The sequence below is a fragment of the Candoia aspera genome, chromosome 8 (assembly GCF_035149785.1).
Source record: "Candoia aspera isolate rCanAsp1 chromosome 8, rCanAsp1.hap2, whole genome shotgun sequence".
Taxonomy (NCBI): domain Eukaryota; kingdom Metazoa; phylum Chordata; class Lepidosauria; order Squamata; family Boidae; genus Candoia; species Candoia aspera.
The window spans coordinates 54862454-54883681 of NC_086160.1; the positions used below are offsets into that span (position 1 = coordinate 54862454).

A 21228-nucleotide genomic window follows, 5' to 3' on the forward strand; every position below is an offset into this window, starting at 1 on the left:
GGACATCATTTATGGTTTAATTGATTTCCCTGCACTTTGCAAGGATTGGAGTAGAAGATTCTTGTGGTCTGTTCCAGCTCTATAGTTCTATGACAGAATGTGAAAAGAAGGATCTTTGGAGAAACCCATTATGGTCGAAAAAATCAAAGGCAATTGTGAAAAAGGCCAACAGAAAACAGGGTGGCTAGAAACTATTACTGGTTAACACAAGCAGGAACTTATAAGAACTCCAAGAAGCAGTTACTAACAGACCACCTGCTGAAACAATGTCCACTGGGCCACAGAATTAGAAGCAACTAAATGACTGAACAATGACAATAATAACTAATAATAGTTAATAGAAGAAAAATCAAACAGTTTCAAGGTTACTGATATTTTGGAGGCTAGTATCTACATGGTAAATACTTGTAATCATCAGAAGACAATTATTCCAAGTCCTACTCTGCCATTTCAGGGCTGTTCCTTGGGGAAAGAATATATTCTTACATTACTCACTCAAAAAATTATTGGCTGGAAAAATATTGCCCACATAAGGAGTCAAAAGAGCTACATCAACCCCTAAGATGTTTAGTTAGTGCTATCCTCAAAAGATTTTATCCACATACTGTAACTGAAATGTCCATGAAGTCACAAGTACATGAATCTTTCTCAAAATTTTTACCTTTAAACGAACAAAGGCCAATTATGAGAGTCAGCATATTGTATTGGTTAAGGTAACAGACTGGGACTGGAGTTCAAATAACTGCTTAAATGCAGAGCTCATTATGGAACTATGGGCCATTTACTTTCTCTTGGCCCAATCTATCCCCATAGGATGCTTGTTTTGGAAAGCCCAGGTATTATAGTGTCTTAAGCTTACCTGGGAAAATGTGGCATATAAATGCAATATATAAATAAATGTAAGAAACAAAACAAAAAATAGATTAAAAAGGATAAAATAAGCAGGAAGAGAATGAGAAACCTTCAACAGACATCAAAGAGGCATGTCATAATGATTAATTTCTTGAGAAGCAACAGCTTCTTGAGAAGATGGAGACCTATAGCCAGAGTACGGTAGTAATTATTTATTGCAGAAGAAATAAAAGTTGTATGGCTTAAAGCTTCATATTTTTTTTTAGTATTTCGGAGCCACAAGACTCTTTTTGCTGCAGCAAACACACTGGTCATACTCCTTTTTTTCTTTCTTTCTACAGATGAGGCTAATTTGTCCCTTCTGCTCTAAAAGCATTCAGGCAAAACTGTGTCACAGTTGATACAGAGTTCCCAGTTATGTATTTTAAATGAAGACAGTGCATCAGAAAAGATTCCATGCAATTTTTTTTGTTTGGTTTAGTGGTTAAGGCAATGGTCTAGAAACCAGAAGATTGAGAGTTCTAGTCCCGCCTTAGGCATGAAAGCCGGCTGGGTGACCTTGGGCCAGTCCCCCTCTCTCAGCCCAACCCACCTCACAGGGCTGTTATTAGGAGGCGGAAGGAGTATTAGATATGTTCCCCGCCTTGAGTTATTTATAAAAATAATAAAGGCGGGATAGAAAATAAATAAATAAAATAAAAATAATTTTTTTCAAGAATGATGTCTTTCTAACGATGTGTGCCAAATCCAGATAGGACTGAGTACAATGGAGTTTCTGATCATTAGTCAATGCATAAGAGATGCTGACATGCAAAAAAAAATGGACTAGGATACTTAAATTATATAAATCTCTAAGGACATTTTCATATACTAACAGTTAACTCTCTGTTAGGACAGCAGTGCCCAACAGAACAAAGAAAGCATAATTTTGTGCTATAGAAAATGTGCAATATATAGATTATACAGATAAAAACACTCTGGTTATTTCTGGATAATAGAATTTAGTTCTGAGTAGTGTTTTCATTATATTGTTTGGGTAGCAGACAGACAGACAGAGAGAATTTGTGCAATCTTATTCTACTTACATAACACAAAGCAGAAATGTAGTTGTCCTGCCTGCTCTTCACATACAGAAGGGTCTGTTACATACATTTTCATCATGCTTTCTTGGTTCAGCGATATGTAGATGGATCCTCTGGATAAATGAGTTGCTTGTTTAGAAAGTGGGTTGAATTTTAGATCATGTAGAATTTATGATAAAATCTCATCTAAGCTTATTAACAAATCAACCATCACATGCAACCTGTAGCTATTGCAATAGTATTGGCTGTAAATGAAAAATCTCCATGAGTGAGGTCTTTGATTCATCAAAATTAGAACTTACCCCTTTCCCTGCTTACCAGCTGCTTATTGCATTTTATAAACCACATGGGCCATTTCTCACCAACAGGTGGCAGAAACTGACAAGGAAGTATTACACATTTAACAAGATGTTGCCTAGTCTGGCAATGAAATACCTGCAAGAAAACAACAAGGCTCAGAGAGCACCAAGGACTCCACATATAACCATCTCACTTGTTTATTTTCTGATGAACTATGGAAAAAAATGCTTGGACTTTGTTGCTTCTTATTTGCATTCAGTTCAGTATCAACATTTAAGAAGTAGGTTGCCAGTAAGGATGGGAACCTAGAGGCTTACAGTAAATTGCTTGAAATTTTCAGAAAGTAGAAAATTATAGGCAGAAAAACAATCTGCTTATCTGTTTGTGTGTGTGTGTGTGTGTATGATTGAGAGAGAGAGAGAGAGAGAGAGAGAGAGAGAGAGAGAGCGAGCGAGCAAGCAAGCAATGTTGGGGAATGTTTAGGTGTCCACGATTATCACCCTTCTGGCTAAGCGTTTCATTTGTGTCCATAAGCCCAAACGAAGCAGAATTTGCCTGTGTTTCAGTATATAGGACTGCCTTGCAACGACATACTCTCAAATTGAACTAGATAAAAAGTTGAAATAGTATTTTTATAGTGGAAATGAGGCTTGTCTACTGTATAGTTTTATGTTACTGCAGAATCAATCTTTCCACTTGCATAATCTATTTTGGGTTTTGTGTGTGTGTCTGTGTGCCTGTGTGTGTGCGCACCTTTGAGTCAATTTTTGACACCTGGCAACTTCCTGGACAAGTCCCTGCAGTTTTCTTTGCAAGATTTCAGAAGTGGTTTGCCCCTTCCTAGGGCTGGGAGAGAAAGCCAAGGTCACCCAGCTGGCTTTGTGCCTAAGGCGGGAGTAGAACTCATGGTCTCCCAGTTTCTAGCCTGCTGCCTTAACCACTGCACCAACTGGCTCTCTTTTGAGTGATAACTAAATGGCTAATTTTTTTTAAGTGATACAAATGTTCCTTTAAAATCATCAGCGATACTGTTCATCTCCTGTAAACAGTTTTCATTATGAAAGACAAGAGGTGTCCAGCACATAGCCTGTTTCTATGGTTGGATTGCCAGAGTCAACCAACTTCAACCAATCCCCAAGGGGTCCACTGGCAGTAATCTGGGTTCAGCTTCTCTATTTGGGAAGCTTTGAGCCCTGATACAACTAAGAAAAGAGAATATGTGTGATGGAGAAAAGTCATTTCAATTACTGAAAGCTAATGAAAATCAGGAATGACTTCGAGTAAGAAAGGATTGCATTTTCTGAGGCTTCACTATGCCAGAAAAAATATTGTGGTCAAGCTAAATATTCATATCTTTCCAGGTGTTGAATAAATACATGGAGATGAGTGGGAGGCTAACCCAAATGGCCTGTTACTATGCACTACCACCATCATAATGCCTTATTGACAAACATCTATGATCTTTGTTGATTTCCTAACATTCAGATGTAATGTGGAGAACTTTCACATGCTATCTGAGACTTTCTTCACACAAGATCCATTAATGTTCTGAAGAACCAATACTCTTTTGACATATGGATCGGGATCAATGGAATGGTTTGGAGGGGAGATCATGGATTCAAACCAACTTGAGATTCTTAGGAGAGTGGATGGACTTAAAATAATTAATTGCAAGTATGGGAAAATGGGTGAGATGTCATTTCCTTGCCAGAAAAACAAGGAAAATGCACTTTTCACATTCTCATACTCTCATAGGTAAAAGACCACAAGTAAATATATGTTTTCCACGTATGTCATGTGAAGACATCCATCTCTGCCATCTTAGTGTAAGGGAAAAATCCTGAGGAAACAAATCCAACCAATTGTCTAATAAAGGATGAAAGGATTCAGGAAAAAGAAAACAGAAGAATTTTGTGAGGTTGCATAAATATTATGCATGGATTTAGGATACTATCCTGAATCATCTGCACACCCTTATATACATCTTTTAATATGTCTGCACATATAAATGCACATGTGCTCTGGGTTCAGTGGAGACTGAGAAAAGCAGCATGTTAGAAAAGCAATTCTCATCAGATATTTATGGGCTTTATCAATTCATCCCAGCTGGGATTGGATCCCTCTTTCTCTGAATGAATCCCTTTTATTCTTTTGATCAGGCCTCTTCCACTTGTACTCAATGGCATATTAATGGAACACTTTGCTGGGCCTTTTGCCCTCAGTTTATTTATTTACAATATGTATACTCTGTACTTCAGTCAGGTTGACAAAGACACTTACCAATCAGTAGAAGCAAGATATAAATCTGAAGGAAGGGGTTGCACTGTAACACCATGATTTAATACATGTCTCTTTTCAAGGATGGCTAGAATGATCATTTTCTAGCTGGCCGATTAAGACAACTATTGAGTGGTGAGTATGAATTCTGATTTCACTTTTCATTCATGGCAATAAAATGGCTTTATGCAGACATTGCTGTGAGTCTACCACAGACATCAATTGGCATCAGAAGAACATTAAGAACCTGTGTTCGGTACTGTACTAATAATCATCTTTTGATTAATTATCAAAAGAAAAAGGTTGCAGTTTTTGCCAAAAGACCCAAGATAAGTGAATGGAACATCCAGGGCCACATCATTAAGCAGATTAAATTGGATAGAATTCATGCCTCAGACAAACCACAACATATAAATGTTCTTCTGCTTTTTTTGTCTGCTGTCATCAAGCAACCTGATGCCAAGGCATTGGTTCAGCTCTTATATGAAGCTCAGTTAAGTCAATTGTTCCTTTCTATACACAATCCAATCCAAATGCAAGTCCTTGGGACAGTCATTCAGTTCCCCAAATGCTTACTCAATATGACCTTGAGGCTGAAGCTTGGTTTACCCAAGTTGGTGACTTGTGTTTGGCTGGTGATCTTCCCTTATCATAGTTTAACTTCCTTCCAATGGGCAAAGCTCCTTTAATAATCTCTGATCAATTTAATTCAGCCTAGAAGAAGACATTATTGTATACACTGTTGAATCCTACCAAATGTATCAGTTCACATTCATTTTCAATTAATGTGTTAGAGCTAAGAATCTGAAATGTTGGTTCCATTGAAATCATATCAATATTCTTTCCAGCATTGGTATTTTTTAAAAAATATATAATTAGACTAAGTATGTACACACTGCTGGAGAAGATGCTGATGCTAGGGAGAGTGGAGGGCAAAAGGAAGAGGGGCCGACCAAGGGCAAGATGGATGGATGATATTCTAGAGGTGACGGACTCGTCCCTGGGGGAGCTGGGGGTGTTGACGACCGACAGGAAGCTCTGGCGTGGGCTGGTCCATGAGGTCACGAAGAGTCGGAAGCGACTAAACGAATAAACAACAAAAATGTACACACTGAAGAAATAGGTAAAAGCTGTTACTATGTCAAATCGGAGGACAACCCATGATTGTGTTGCTCCAGAAGATAAATAAGTACCAATCGGTTCAAAGGAATTTCCACATGGTGTGTTGGATTGTTGATGCCTGGGGAATCAATGACATCTCCTTTTCATAGGTTTTAAAGCAGAAAGTGAATGACTAGTTATCAGGGATGCCAACATAGGTTAAATTAGGAGATTTGGAAGTCTATTGAACATATCTGACTCTTGCACACCTACCATTCTGGCATCTCTTCAAAGTAATCACAAAAGGCTTATAGTTATGAGAAATAGGTGTGTCTTATTACCACAAATGGAGCACAAATAAAAACCAGAGCCAGTCAAGTACAGTCAAGTACAAGCAAAGCAAGAGCAAGTCACTGGCATCCAGAAGAGAACAAATCCAACCACTCACTTTTATAGTGAGACGGGCAGTGTATAAATGTAATAAATAAAATAAATAAATAAAAATACATGCTGTGATATTATTTTCAGTCTACTGAACAATGTTAACTCTGTATCAGAATTCCAACTGTGTCTAAGAACATCGACATTTTTGAAGGGTCAGAGATGGAGAAGGTGGGGTGAGCAGAATGTCCCTTTGAGCTCCTCTCCTTTCTTCTTACTGAATGCTCCTTCAATATAATTTTTTTCTCCACTGTTTGTGGTCCACTGATATCAACAGGAGCATGTGGAGAATCTAATCGCCGGGGGAAAAAAATCGCCGGTGCATAGTTGAATTGAATGTTTTTATGCCTGGAATTAAGACAATGTACCTGATCGCTACCGGACCGTGTCCTGGAGCAACTGTCTCCTTCGAAGGTGCTGAGGAGGAACCCAGTTAGTTTTGCTGCACAGGTTGCCCAGCGAGCTACCTGTCCGCAGCGTCGCCGTTTGGGACAGACTGCCATAGGCAGGGGGTGCGAGTTACTATGGGGTAAATACCCCCGAGGCGGAGTGAATCATTCCCCCGCACGCGACAGCCGAAACGAAGACAGCAGTCCTGGCACTCCCACTCTCCAGGGTGGGCGGCTGGCGTGGCGTGGGGCGAAGGTGGGAGGATCGGGGATGGGCAAGGAAGGTTGGCAGCGGACTGTGGAGGCGGAGTCCAACACCCAGGCGGCAAGTAATATAAGCAGGATGTCTCTCGCTGGTAGGGCTGGCACGACCGAGTTCCTGGAGGCTGCAGAGAGCGTTCGGGAGCAGGCAGGAAGATGGAGATGTACAGCAAAGCGGAGACCCTCGAACTGAGGAAGAAACACATCGGGTGAGGCTGAGCGGGCAAAGCAAGTTGCTGGGGAGTCGGAACGGGAAAGAGGGCTCTGGCATTCACCCGGGCTTACGCGCACGCAGACTCATCACAGGCTCGCCCCCAGTCCGCAGCCGCCCTTTTTCCCGAAGGAAAGTCCACGTCCCTCTGGAGAAGCAATCCCCGTAGAAAGCGAACCGGACCGCGCCCAGAACGGGATTACCGCCTCCCGCTGGGGCCGCTGCGGGTTGCGAGAGGCAGCTGGTGAGACCCCTTTGAAGGCAGGGATTCAGATCATTCTTGCCGGGTCACACCAGGAGTTGAAGGAGAAGCGCTTCAAGACGGAACCAATGCTCAAAGCCCTGCCTTCTGCTCTACGGATACTCCGGGACCGATTAATCTTCTGGAATAAAGGAGGGTGGGATTTAAATGAAAAGATAAGCAAGGGCAAGAAGAAAACTGTTTTGTACAGTACATCCCTCTCTTCACAGACCACCCCTCTCCTTTCATGGCAGCTTCTTTACTGAGGAGCATATTTACATTATCAAAATAACACCTTTTCTTCTCCCATTTATTGTAGGGATTGGATCTGGGCCATATTTTCAGATTGAATTCAGTTAGTTTATTTTAATTATAACATAACACAAAAGATATCCAACATTCATTTTTCCTGCACAAACGTCTTGGCTCTTTCCTTAAGATGTTCCTTCACCTCTCTTCACAGACCACCCCTCCCCTTTCATGGAAGCTTCCTTACTGAGGAGCATATTTACATTATCAAAATAACACCTTTTCTGAACTGCTCCAAACTTGTTACTTTCAGAAAGTATTTAAAATGGAAAAGGCATATTATTGCATTTCACAACCAGCCTTGGTTGACCAGCTCCATGATTCTTCATTTTATCAGTTTCAGATCTCCCTGTAGAAGCCCACAGATCCTGTGTGGAGGTTCCTCTGAGCTCAGCAGGGCTTCTGTTGCAGCTGTATACATTTTAAACAAATCTTATATAAGCTAGACTGGTGGCTTATTCCTAGTTAGATTTGCATTGAATGATACATTTTAGGAGCTCTTAATTTTGATGGGTCCTACTTTTACTAACTTCCAGTGGTATTTACACTTGCATTCTACTTAATTTTATCCTGTGATGTGTGTAAGACTTATGAATAATAATAATACTTCACTTCTTCATGGTAAGAATTGGGTTGAAATATAAAAGCCTATATGGCACCCTAAAGGGATTCAGGTCTTGATCTCTAATGCCTTCACTTTTGTAAAAATAGTCACATTAACATCTAGAAGAGTAGATCAGTGCTGACCTTCCTAAAGGATCTTTGACAAATATAGCAAACACACTAATATGCATGTATCATGAATAGGATTAGATGAGCCAAAGATAGATGCCAGTGTTGACATGTTGGCATGTCAGTTTGATATAACCATCGGTAGCTGTACTCACAATTCTTGCATAACCAACCTGCTGTTATGCAAAACCAAGGTTGCCTTCCAAGATGAGAATTCTGAACTAACAAACAAGGTTTGCTTCTCTAGGGTTGTTACTATTGCAAAACAAAACACCACAACAACTATTTTGTCCCTGCTGGTATATATGGAACCTTCCCAACATAAAAGTAGGCAGGCTTTGTAAGTTATTTAGGTTGGCTTTTTCCTCATAAGTTCAATAACAGAACAGTGTTATGGATTTGTCCTCCCTTGCACATAATCTACTCCACAGGTAGGACCCTTTCCAACAGAAGCTCTCCTCTGCATTAAACTCGGTTGTGAAGGCAATTAGATGCACCCCCAGGCACATGTTGAGGAGAGGCCAGGCAGGAAGGGGGAAGGCTAGTCTCCTTTTATGTAACGTGTTTAAAGCTCTATTATTTCAAAGTGTTTTTTTGATTAAAACTTGATTTATTTAAGTTCTTAGCCAGGAACAGAAGAACCTGCTCACATGCTTTTCAAGCTGGATTGTCAGAAAAAGTTCTCAGGTAACAGACTACAGCAGAACTGAGACACCAGTTCAAACACCAAGTCCATCAATGCTTCACTTGCTAGCTCACCACTAGTGTCATGCAGATTAATGCATGAATCGGCTAAATTGAATTGTAATGTTGGCCTGGCATGGCCTTTCTTTTTTTATAATAATTTTATTAAACATTGCAGTTAAAAAAACAAGAAGTAATACAATGTAAAGAAAAAAGAAAAAGAAAAATAGGAAGTGCAGAAAAGAAGGGAAAAAATAGAAAAGAAGAAAAAGAAGAATATAGTGTTTGTATACATGTATACAGGCCTAGCAGTGCTGTTGAGTTGATCCAAACTCAAACAATTTGATGTCATCTCTTGCAGGCCATCATGCAAAGTTTTCTTTGCTAAAGATCCCATTAAGATTGTGCGAGCACGTGGACAATATATGTTCGATGAAAATGGAGAAAAATACTTGGATTGCATTAACAATGTAGCACATGGTAAGAACTTATCCCTTACATTGGTGGCAAACATTTTTAAATCTCCCATTTATTGTAGGGATTGGATCTGGGCCATATTTTCAGATTGAATTCAGTTAGTTTATTTTAATTATAACATAACACAAAAGATATCCAACATTCATTTTTCCTGCACAAACGTCTTGGCTCTTTCCTTAAGATGTTCCTTTCCCAACAACTGTTCCTTTCCCAATGTCAGCCAAATCAAATTACGAAACCAACTCATTCAGTACTCTCGTTAGATGCTATCTTGTGGCATGAAACTCACCCATTCTCCCAGAAATGTCTCAATGTTCATAAAAGATAAAATACATCAAATTTCATCATCCTGCCTATCAGGTTTAGTAAAGAAGGCTTAAGTAAAGGAAAAATGAATTTCCTTATAAAGGTGGAAACATAGAGGGCCATGGTCCACTATTTGTATCTTTCTAGCCTTATGAGGACAGATATGCTGAGCCAAAGGAACATTTTGATATGTGTCCACAACAGTGGTGAAAGCAAGCCATTAAGTCAGGACAGAATAAGAACTTTACACTGTGATGCTAGAGATCCATGGACTAAGAGTTTTCCTATACTTAATCCTCTTTAGTTGGACACAGCCATCCTGATGTAGTCAAGGCTGCAGTGAAACAAATGGAGCTGCTTAATACCAATTCTCGATTCCTACATGACAACCTGGTCCAGCATGCCAAACACCTGACAGCTACCCTACCAGAGAAGCTTTCTGTTTGCTACTTTGTGAACTCTGGGTATGTCTGAAGGACTTTTCTGTCACCTCCCTGGATCATAGGAAGGCTGTTGTAAAGAAAAAGGAAGATCTCTTCTTTAATGTAGATGAGGGTATATTGGTTTTGAATGGCAAATAGTTGCTGCAATTTCTTTAACACCAGTGCTTTTTTTCTTAATAAATCTTGCTTAAGAAGATTTGTGAGAATCATACTTGGAAAAAATCAGGTTTACTTTTTGGCAAGTGCCAAAGAGCCTGACACAGAGGTTTAATGCCATAGCTATCCTATGTGTGTGTGCAAACATGTATGTTCAACTTTTTGTTTTTAATGCCCAGAGAGAATCCTATTGTCATTCAACTGTTATTCTGAATCAGGTAGTAGCCAACTTTTGTATGACAGAATCAGATGTAACCTAACCTGTAATATTAATATTTTCTACAGGTTACTTTATAAACACATTTCTACTGTTTTCTGATTATGTTTTTTGGCTAAAAACCCTAGTTCATTATGAAGCTCTTCCTCTTATAATCACTGACTGAACTGCTTTTCTAATACTCTTTTACAGCTCTGAAGCAAATGACCTTGCTTTGCGCCTGGCTCGGCAGTATAGTGGTCACCATGATGTGATAACGCTTGACCAGTAAGTATAGATAAGATCAGCTCTTTGCAATATAATAGCTGATTCTCTGTTACCTTGATCCCATACATGCATGCATGGATCATAATGAATTTCCATTCATATGAAAATTCAATTTGAGCTGTACTACCTCAGTCATTTGTATGAAATGTGGGAAAAGGGATTTGTTGATCTGTAATTGTTCAGAAGAACAACTGTATTTACTTATTATTATACTGATAGCCTGCTAAAGTCTCTTGGTGCTAAAGGTGGCATAGAGTGATTAAGTGATTGATTAAGTGATTGATTAATTGATTGAATCAATCATGAAGTTAGTGTTGACTCTTCAAAACTAAGATTTTTCTCCAGGATGACCTCTCTCTAACCTACTCCTTCAGATGTGACACACAGAGGTCTCCCCTAATGTTATACTAAGAACTCTGTGAAATGGGATGAACTGAAAGATATTGATGGGCCCAAGGTCATCTAGTCAGCTGCATGTTCACATGGAGACTTGGACCTTGGATTCAGTCTTCCCAATTCAAGTACGAGACCTTAATCATTATTCCTGTATTTTGGAATCACACTGTACTCATAATTCTTTTCAGTGCTTATCATGGACATGTGACCTCCTTGATTGATATCAGTCCATATAAATTTAATCAGCTGGGGAAAGAGAGCAAAAAGGAATTTGTACATGTGGTAAGTATTTATTATATTTCATTATTGTATATTCTATTTCATTTTTAGTTCTCTAAGTTCTCCCTACCAAGATGTTCTTACCATGGATTCCTGCACATGCCTACATAGAACTAGGATCTACTGAGTTAAATGGGACAGGCTTCCATGCACTATCTGTTATTATTTTCTTGTAAAATGTTTTAAAAGAAAAATCAATATGCACTTTGTATGAACAGAGAAAGAGAGAGAGAGAGATTACTGGTTTTTAAATATAGTTTTGCTGTTTCTGTTGGCAGGGAACAGTGCCAATATGAATATGAATATTTCAAAGATTTGTCTCATCTTTTAGGCACCTTCCCCAGATATCTACAGAGGAAAGTACAGAGAAAACCATGAAGATCCAGCAGGTGCTTATGCTGATGATGTGAGAAATATTATTGAAAAAGCACAAAAGAATGGCTGTAAGGTACATAAGCTCTTGAAACATTTTTTAAAAATTTATCCTGCCCCTTCCCTGTCCATGAGTGCTCATCCTGGTTAAGAGAACCTGACTGTCTTATATAATTGAAATGTCTTTCATTTTTTATCGGTTTCTTCCATTTTAAAGTGCACGCTATCCCCTTTAATTGATATCCGTGAATTTTACAAGCACTGTTTGAAATGAGGACCCACATGGGTTTTAAAAAATGAATAAATGAATCTGGATTTTTTCCCCCCTCTTTGTTACTAAGACTATCTTCTTGATATCTATGGAAGCTATGTGTAGCAAACATCCTAGCAAGGATGGTCAGTCTGTTTTCTCCATCTGTGCTGAGCACAGGGATCCTGTTTTGCCTGTTAATGCAATGTAACAATAACTGGAGATCCACAAGCTGGAGATCCTTTCATCCCTGAATTGTAAGCAGTATTTGAGTGCATATCCTTTATTCAAAGACCAAAACAAAGTTGGAATGCACAGAGTGTACAACACCTACTTTGTATTAAAAGTAAAATCAACAGATAGTTGCATACTACAAGAAGATCATAGTGAAAGCCCAACAACTTGACCACATTTCTTCTTTCAGATAATACAAACTTTCAGGAAAACAGTATGGTTTAACGGAGACCACAGAAATATGTTTTACTTTCCAGTTTGCTTCTGATCTTAGAAAAGGGCTTCCAGTAAGTCATCATCTGTCCTACTGAGCCAGCATGTTTCATAATAATACATTAACTTTGTTTTAAATACCTAAAGGAAAACTAGGTGCTATATAATAAATCAGCCTTTTCTAATCCAGCGCTCATCAGAAATGTTATATTACAATTCTTGGAATTCTCAGCCATCATGAAAACTGTTTAGCCTTCTGGCTGAAGAAAGTTGAGATAGAATATAGAATTAGAAACCACAAAACCAAACTCAACCAGAATAAACACAAAAGGATAACAGGACAAAAAATAAACACAATGTAGTGTGATCAAGTTTAAAATTAAAATAAAATTAAAATAAAACACTTTAACTAAAAGTCCAAGTGGGAAAGGCTAAATAGTGCAAATACTTGAAGGATTTAATATAAACATGAGCAAAAAATGCAATTTAAAATCAGTAATTAAAAATATTTTAAAGTGGTTTTAAAAAGGAATTCAAGAGAACAGACATTGTGAACAGGGAATTAATTATGGTGCAGAAATCATCACTTGTCTTAGAATGACAAAAGATCAACAAAAAGGGAATTACAGCTATCAACTGATCAGTGAGTTTTAGACCTCACATGAAGATGATAATGCTAATTAAATGTAATGTGGGTTACTAATAATTATTGAATTTTTATGGGTGTCCAATAAATATTATACCCACAGTGTCTGAAAAAAAAGCAAAACAGCACAACAACCTTGAAAATTAAAACAGGTAATAATTCAAAGTCAACTAAATATATAGACATTAAGGATGTGCAGTGTTTCAGATTTATTTGGGAAGACGTGCTTTAAAACATGCAGGACTACAAATGTAACACCTGTCTGTAGTACATTAAAGCAGCTGTGTCATTCTCAGGTACTTTTGCAGCAACCATGTGGAACAGACAGGGCTGCCTTAATAATTCACAAAGATGTATTCCATTTCTGTACCTAATTCTTCCCAATCAGATCTGAAGCACTGCCCAACTGTAACAAAAATAATCTGAATAATAATAATAACAACAACACAGCTTCCATGGATTTTTAAAGACCTAACCAGTGCGACATCATTTTTCATTTATTTTCCCCAACTCCCTTAAAGTCCAGAAGTCTATTATCAGTCTTTAATTCCTTAACGAGACTTTTTTTAAAGCAAAATCTAACAGATAGTTTCTATTTTCTTCCCTTTGTTTCTCCCTTTTCATATATATTCATAGGTTTTGGTGCCGTAGACCTGTGGTAAAGTTTTACAGACAAGGGGGAACCTTCTACTGCCTGGCTGTAGTGTACCTCTTCAAGTCTATGTGCACTTCTTTACACGTTACCGCATGACCTTCTTTCCAGGAAGACTGTCCTGCCCAGCTCCCATGGATCCTACAGATTCTCAGGGAGGGGTGCGCAAAATGTGGGAGGCAGTCAGTTAAATAGGAAACGTGCTCTGCAGGCAGTTTTGGGGGACAGCAGTGACATAATGCTGAGGGCAAAAAAAGAGAGAAAAAAGTAAGCTTCATGTTCTGGTCTTCCCAAGCTATTGCTGATATTGATTCTTGATTCAAAACAATGTGTTTTTGTTTGCTTTTTGTATGTTTTTGTTGTTTTCATTCCCAGCAACTGGAATTACTTTATCTGTAGGCTTCTTCTTTTTGTCAAGTGACTCCTTTTGGTGAACTTTCTCTGTAAATCCATCCTAAAGCAGGGATGTCCAAAATTTCATTCTGTGGATCTTTTAACTCCAGGCAGCCTGTTTGTGCATCTTAGCTGAGAGAAGGGGGATGAAGTTGGCTACCCCAACTGTGCCATGTGGAATAAAAGTACTTGCCAAGTATTCTTTTGATATTTGAAGGTTTGGAATCATGAATAATTGATCAGAGTATCAAACCTGATTATCTATCAGATAATCTGGAAGTAAAATATCTCTGGGTATTCCATCTAAAGTAGGTACTTAAATATGCTGGTACACCTTATAAATCAATCCAACACTTTCTGAATAAATGATTTGTGCTGCTCTAATAATTCAATTGGGTGCTTGCCCTGGCACTGAAAAATTGGGCATCCCTATCTATTTACTCATATAGTAGTTATGCATCCTAGCTGCCCAAATTCTTTGTTCATTTATCTTCCTTGTTTTTATAGCCTATATTTAATTGTTGGGTCATTTGCAAAAGAATAGGCTGAGGACCATTCTTCTTCCATAACACTTTCTTTTGCAATATCTTCTCTGACTTAGATTGCTGCCTTTATTGCTGAGTCCATGCAGAGTTGTGGAGGCCAAATAATTCCACCTGCAGGTTATTTCCAGAAAGTGGCACAGTATGTATAGTGTTTGGAATGGCTTAATTGTAGCAGAACAATTAGCAGTTCTCCAACCTAGTACCTTCTTACAATTTTCAATATAGTCAATATACTGTAGCCAGCACCTGGGAGTCCCAATATGTCTGGAGGGCACCAGATTGGTGAATGGTAATTTAAAGATATCCACCCCACTCTACCTATTTGGGGATAATGGGTTGTGGCTGTAATCTTTGTTCCCTGAAGTAGCAGTCAGCTTCTAACAACAGGATTTTGGCAAGTAATTAAGTCCAATACCATGCAAGAGACATTGTTTTTTTAACATTGTAATATCTTATTATGCACTGTTCCCAGCTAATGTATACATTTAGGGGGGAAAGTGTTTGAAAAGGGTTATCATGCCACTGAATATTCCTTTTATTTTATTTTTATCTTTCACATAGCAAACTAGTAATTTGAAATGAATGTTAAACAGTTAAAGAGTGAATAAGGCAAGGAATGGTTTAAATGAGAAGCACTCAGAGCTGGCACTCCTATCTATATTCTGAGAGGACACTTTTATGAGGGACACACCTCATGATTTTTCTGATCAAGCATAGTAATTTCAATTTTATCATCTGATTTGGCCTTTTGTTAACTAAAAAATGAATTAACCTTTTGTTGGAGCCCATGCAATGTTTCAAGTCCACATACTGTAGATCTTTCCATGCTCAGATAAATTTAGCTAAACTGAGTTTGGTGTAACTTCAGAATCACTCTATAAAGAGTGCAATATATATTCTATAACAATAGTAGTATTTGTAATTCTCAGATTTAAAAAGCACTTTAGAGGCTATGTTTAAAGTTTATATAGTTAATCATTTTTTCATGTGGGAGAAAGGTATAATCTAATGGTTATAAACCATCTAAGGTCATGACGAGACATTTGAACTGTTTGTTTTTATTTTCAGATTTGTCCACAAAGCTGGAGGCGTTTTCATAGCAGATGAAGTCCAAGTTGGATTTGGTCGGGTTGGAAAGTATTTCTGGGGATTCCAGCTGCAAGGTGAAGACTTCGTGCCTGACATTGTCACTATGGGGAAGCCCATTGGCAATGGCCATCCAATGTCTTGTGTTGTTACCACAAGAGAAATTGCGGAAGCCTTTGGTGCCTCGGGTTTAGAGTACTTCAATACTGTGAGTATCACTTGTAGTATTATCATCAGGTAATTAAATTATAAGTAGGCATATGCTGATCATCAGAATACAAATCAGATATGTGGTGATATACAGTGTTCCATTATGGAAACGATAGAAGTTATACTATTAAAACATAAATCAGTCAGCGTGATTTAAAAGGAAGTAGAATATTTAATAAGGCAAGTGAGAAGATTGATCAGGTGATTTGTGTGTCATGGAGATGCTGAAGATTAGGTCTGTGCTGTTCCATTCTTATCATCTCTAAAGTGGACTTGAACCACACAATCTGTCAAATAGGGAACGTTGTCAAAAAACTCTCTCCTCTTGCAGCCCTTCAAACAGAGAGTTGCTGTCCTGACAAGCAGGAACCACGAGGCCGAGACAAGGAATAGGTCTCTAGTGTTTTATTACTGCTACAGTAGACAGAAAATCCTACCAAACTGAAGAAGTGTGAGAAAACCCAGACAGATAAACCCCAAAGACTAAGGCGGGTCTGATCTGTGAATGACAGCTCAAACTCTCTCTACTACGCATGCGTTTTCCCGCCTGGATAGGGACCCCCTCCTGCTCACCATCACTGCTCATGATAGTTGCCCTCTGTGAAATAAGGTCACATCCAGGGGAAAGAGATTTTTGAAGTGACCATCCTACGTTCTCAACTATTCTTGCTTTCAGTTTGGTGGCAACCCAGTATCTTGTGCAGTTGGTCTGGCTGTCTTGGATGTAATAAAGAAAGAAGATCTCCAAGGGAATGCCACACGCGTTGGAAACTACCTCCTTGGACTACTCAGGGAACAACAAAGAAAACACTCATTGGTGGGAGATGTCAGGTAAAGTAAACCTGCTTTTTGGTTGTTACCATCTTCCAGAATAGCATAAAGGACAAAGGAAAACTCATACATTGACCGAATAAACATTACTACTACATAACAGCCTTCAGAGCTCTAATAACATCTAGGACTGACCACAGTAATGCAAGACCAATAAGCAGCCTTTAAAGACTATAAAGAAAGGACATTTAATTCAACATATAGCTGCCAAGCTATTTACTGGAATAGTAAAGGTAAAAATATCTAGCCTGTGCTGAAAGAATTTTACAATTACTAGATATAATTTAGAGTGATGATGCTTACTTTTAAAGGTCAACATAGATTAGAAACCATGTTTCGGAAGAAGCATCTGCTTCTCTACCAACCTGCACCTTTAGAATTCCTACTATCCATGGCAAACAAGGAAAACTTTCTCAAGGGTGGCTATGCATTGCAAATTTCTTTCCTGTTAGTTAAGGCCAGTTTTCACTTAACTATTTTGATCACTATCCAGATGTTATATTTTAGAGTTAAGCTGTTTGGCATTCCTATTGCACATCTCTGCTGCATGCAGAGAAAGAATGGACCAACAAGCACTGCCTGTGCCCCAAATTCATAGGAAAACAGAGGCATTCACTGGGAAGGAGGTATCAGAAAAGTCAAGTGCATGTAAAAAAGGGACAGGACTTCAGCTGCATGCTTGTCATTGCCATCTTGACTTTTTTGACTTCTCTCCCCTATGGACACCTCTGTAGAAAAGTCCACCTAACATTCGGTAGCTTTTCACACACACACGCACACGTGTACACACACGTAAGGCTATCATGGAGTGATGTGTTATTTGTTTAACAGTGAAATGTGATTTTTATACTGTTAGGTTCTTCTAATTTCCTTCTTTTTGTTTTTAGAGGCGTTGGCTTATTTATTGGTGTGGATCTTGTGACAGATCAACAAAATAGAACGCCAGCTACTGCTGAAGCCCAGCATATCATTTACAAGTAAATATGTTGTCACAATGTGATGTTAAGCTGAAGTACTTAAAATTCAGAGTCAAGCAGGGGCTGAGTAACTTCAAATGATCCTATAGCTTACCTATTAATTTATCTTTGCCAAGAAGTCTGTCCCACCAATACACAATACATTATCTGGCTTAGGCAGCTGATTTAGGGCAACATGGAAGGGAAATCGCTGAATGTATTATTGTTGTGAGATATAGGCATGAAAGCCAGATGGGTGACCTTGGGCCAGTCACTCTCTCTCAGCCCAACCCATCTCACAGGGTTGTTGTTGTGGGGAAAATAGGAGGAAGGAATATTAGGTAAGTTTGCCGCCTTGAGTTATTTATAAAAATAATAAAGGTGGGATAGAAAATAAAAGAAATTAATAAAAGTCTTCCTAACCCTAAGATCTTAACTCTTCCTGGAAACTCATGAAAATCCGAGGAATTCTCCACCTAAAGAATAAAGTTCCAGTAGTATATATATATAGCTCTTCTCAAATTGTGCCATTAAAAAAACACCACAACCAGAATGATACTAAATTCACCCAAACTCAAAGTACAGTTTGAAAGTAATTTCTTACAATTAAATATCACATATTTTTCTTTGTGTTCAAAAGTAAATTTTTGCTTCTGTCTAACTAGGCTGAAAGAAAGGAGGATCCTTCTGAGTGCAGATGGGCCTTACCGAAATGTCTTGAAATTTAAGCCACCCATGTGCTTCAGTATGGAAGATGCAAAGTTTGTAGTTGATCAAATTGATGAGCTCCTTACAGGTAGTGTTTTGCTAGGATACTGTATGTCTGGGTTTATTTTAACAGCCAGCCTCTAATAATATTTCACTGTATATTAGGAAGAGATTGGTATGTAGTCACTGAGCTGCAGGAGGAGTGACACTGGATGCAGGCAGTGGCCATAGCTTTACTCAATGCCTTAGCAAATAGGAAGGCCATGGCTCCATTCCACGGAAAACCTGGCTAGTCCAGCCTAGTGGAGAAACAAGACTTGACACTCCTAAGACCGACATGTAATAATTCCAGAAGCACCTGGTTGATCATTATAGATGGGGTGTTAGACTGCATATAGTCTGATCCAATAAACAATTCTTATAGCTTTCAGCTCTCAGATGAGCTCTTTGGGTAAATTTATTGCATTACTATTGTATCTGGGTAACTGTTGTTGAAATGTGTTTTTTGAAAGGAATCCAAAGGGGGAAAAAACCACCTTTACTGCTTTACTGCTTAGGTGAGCTAGGAGCTAGTATTTGTTACGGACTACAAACTCCAATGATTTAATAAATTAAGAGCGAATATTAAGAAGGATTGCATGGATTTGCCTTGTCCACCCTGATGCTTCCAGATGCATTGGACTTCAAGCTTATAATCCGTGTATTGAGTGAAAGTGAATTAGATGATTTTCAAGATTCATTTGTGTGATTGTATGATATATTTTCTTCATACTCAAAGGGGTTATTCATAACGAAAGAAAATTGTTTTGTGTTCTAGATTTAGAAGAAGCAACTCTAAGCAGGGCTAAAAACAGTCTACCTGATACACAGTCTAAAAGAAAAGTAAGTTTGGAAAAAGCAAATTTTATACTGTTTTATTGCTTTACTCTCTGTATAATAATCAGTTTAATACAATGTACAGTTACTAGGAACAAGTATTTCCAGTTCGGGTCACTTTCTCATACATATTTTCATTACTCCATCCAGCACATTACTACATCAGTCTGCAAATAAAATATACAAAAATATCTTGAAATATATGTTTTCTTGCTTTCTCTTTTCTTCTCAAAAACTCCAATTTATAAATATATTTTTTTATCCAATATGTATTCTGATACATATATTTTTAGACAAGAATTACCCTGCAAAATATGAAGAAATACAAACTCTGAACATCAATATTCTGAACAGCTCATTAATCCAATAGGTCAGGTCAGATTGCATTCCTCTCATGGGGCCACATGAGTGAAGAGCAGGAGTGAGAAACAGTTCTGGCTGTTCTGAATATATGGAATATTTGTTGACGTCAGAATCTGCTTATTTCTCAAATTACTCATTTCTTTCAGTTGCCTGCTGATGGGAGTTCCCAGTTAGAATCCAACAATGAAAACATCAGTCCTATTAATGGAACCATCTGCAGACATGAAAATGGGTTTTCTGGTGAAAGCCATACAGTACCTTGTAAAAGAATTAGGACATGAAGCAAAAGGATTTCCTGTATAGCTGATGGTGTTTAAAGAAAAATGGCTTCAGTCTACTATTACTTATAACTCATTATATATGATACAGAAATACCCTATTTATACCTATGGTCAAAATTTGGAGTATCATGCTTTGCAGTTATTGTATAAAATTACTATTGCCTCCTTTGTCTGAGATGCCAAACATAGATTTTGACTGTTCTGTATTCCTGTATTTCAATGTTTGTATTGAGATATTAATAATTTTTCATGTTTTAATGATGAATTTATAGCCCTGTGCTACATAAGCATGTAACTTGTAGATCTCAAAAGTAGTCCAGCAAAAAGACACATGGAAGGATCTGTGGAGGCAGGTACATTTTTAAAACTTCAAGTCTCACCAATTAGCCTTCTTCTGATTTGTGAATCAGATGCTAGGTTTTGTTTGTTTGTGTGTGTGTGAGAGAGAATAAACTGTGATTCCTTCTCTATGCAATATGGAAAATAACATGCTTTATATTCACTGCTGGATCTGTATTAATGACCATGTAGTATGATAAAACTTCATTAATCATGACTGAACATTTTGATGCACTACGATGTTTAGTGTATTCATTTTCATGTATGTCAATTGTTTCTTTATCAGCATTCTTTATCACTCTAATGGCTTGCTAGGTAGTTTTTGTTATTTACTTGTTTATTGCAAAGAATAAAGTTATTTTGAGCTTGGAATCCTTGTGTATTTAAATGATTAATTTACCATCAATGAGTAATAAATACTTGGTAATGTTATTTTCTTTTTTGTGTTGATCTTTACTCCCATCTCAAACTAGCTTAGCTATAAATTAACATGAATAATGCTTATGGATTTCATCTGCTTGGAGTGGATGAACTATTGTCCAAAGTTCAAACTCATATTGCTGTGCATCAGCATGTTGAATTATACATAATTGGTGAGCCTTCTAACAAAAATGAAAAATATTTCAGCCTAAAGGTGAAAAATATATGGAATATTTGTTGAAGTCAAATATGGAGGGATGCCAATGAAGTCAGGTTCTCAGTAGTTCTTTAAGTTAGGTTTGTGTATTTACTAAATTTACCATCTTCTTCGTAATCCATTTCATTCATGTAATCCAAAAGAATCACGTTTCTCTCCAACAAAAAAATGGCATGCTCATTGACTTGCTTGATCCTCACTTGGCTTCTGTTGGG

General features: G+C 37.9%; 1 protein-coding gene across 2 annotated transcripts; it reads left to right on the top strand.

Moving 5' to 3' along the window:
- The first annotated feature begins 6812 nt into the window (after positions 1-6812).
- Positions 6813-20808, top strand: ETNPPL (ethanolamine-phosphate phospho-lyase). 2 transcript variants are annotated; one of them, XM_063310058.1, is made up of 13 exons: positions 6814-6912; positions 9242-9360; positions 9968-10127; positions 10672-10746; positions 11331-11424; positions 11753-11869; positions 14783-14865; positions 15795-16020; positions 16699-16853; positions 17741-17830; positions 18475-18605; positions 19335-19399; positions 19903-20808. In XM_063310058.1, the coding sequence occupies exons 1-13, from the start codon at positions 6860-6862 to the stop codon at positions 20035-20037; spliced, it is 1503 nt and encodes a 500-aa protein (XP_063166128.1). In that variant the 5' UTR covers positions 6814-6859; the 3' UTR covers positions 20038-20808. The 2 variants fall into 2 exon arrangements, with proteins under 2 accessions (XP_063166129.1, XP_063166128.1); XM_063310059.1 differs by lacking the exon at positions 17741-17830 and having other exon boundaries at positions 6813-6912.
- Positions 20809-21228: the final 420 nt, after the last annotated feature.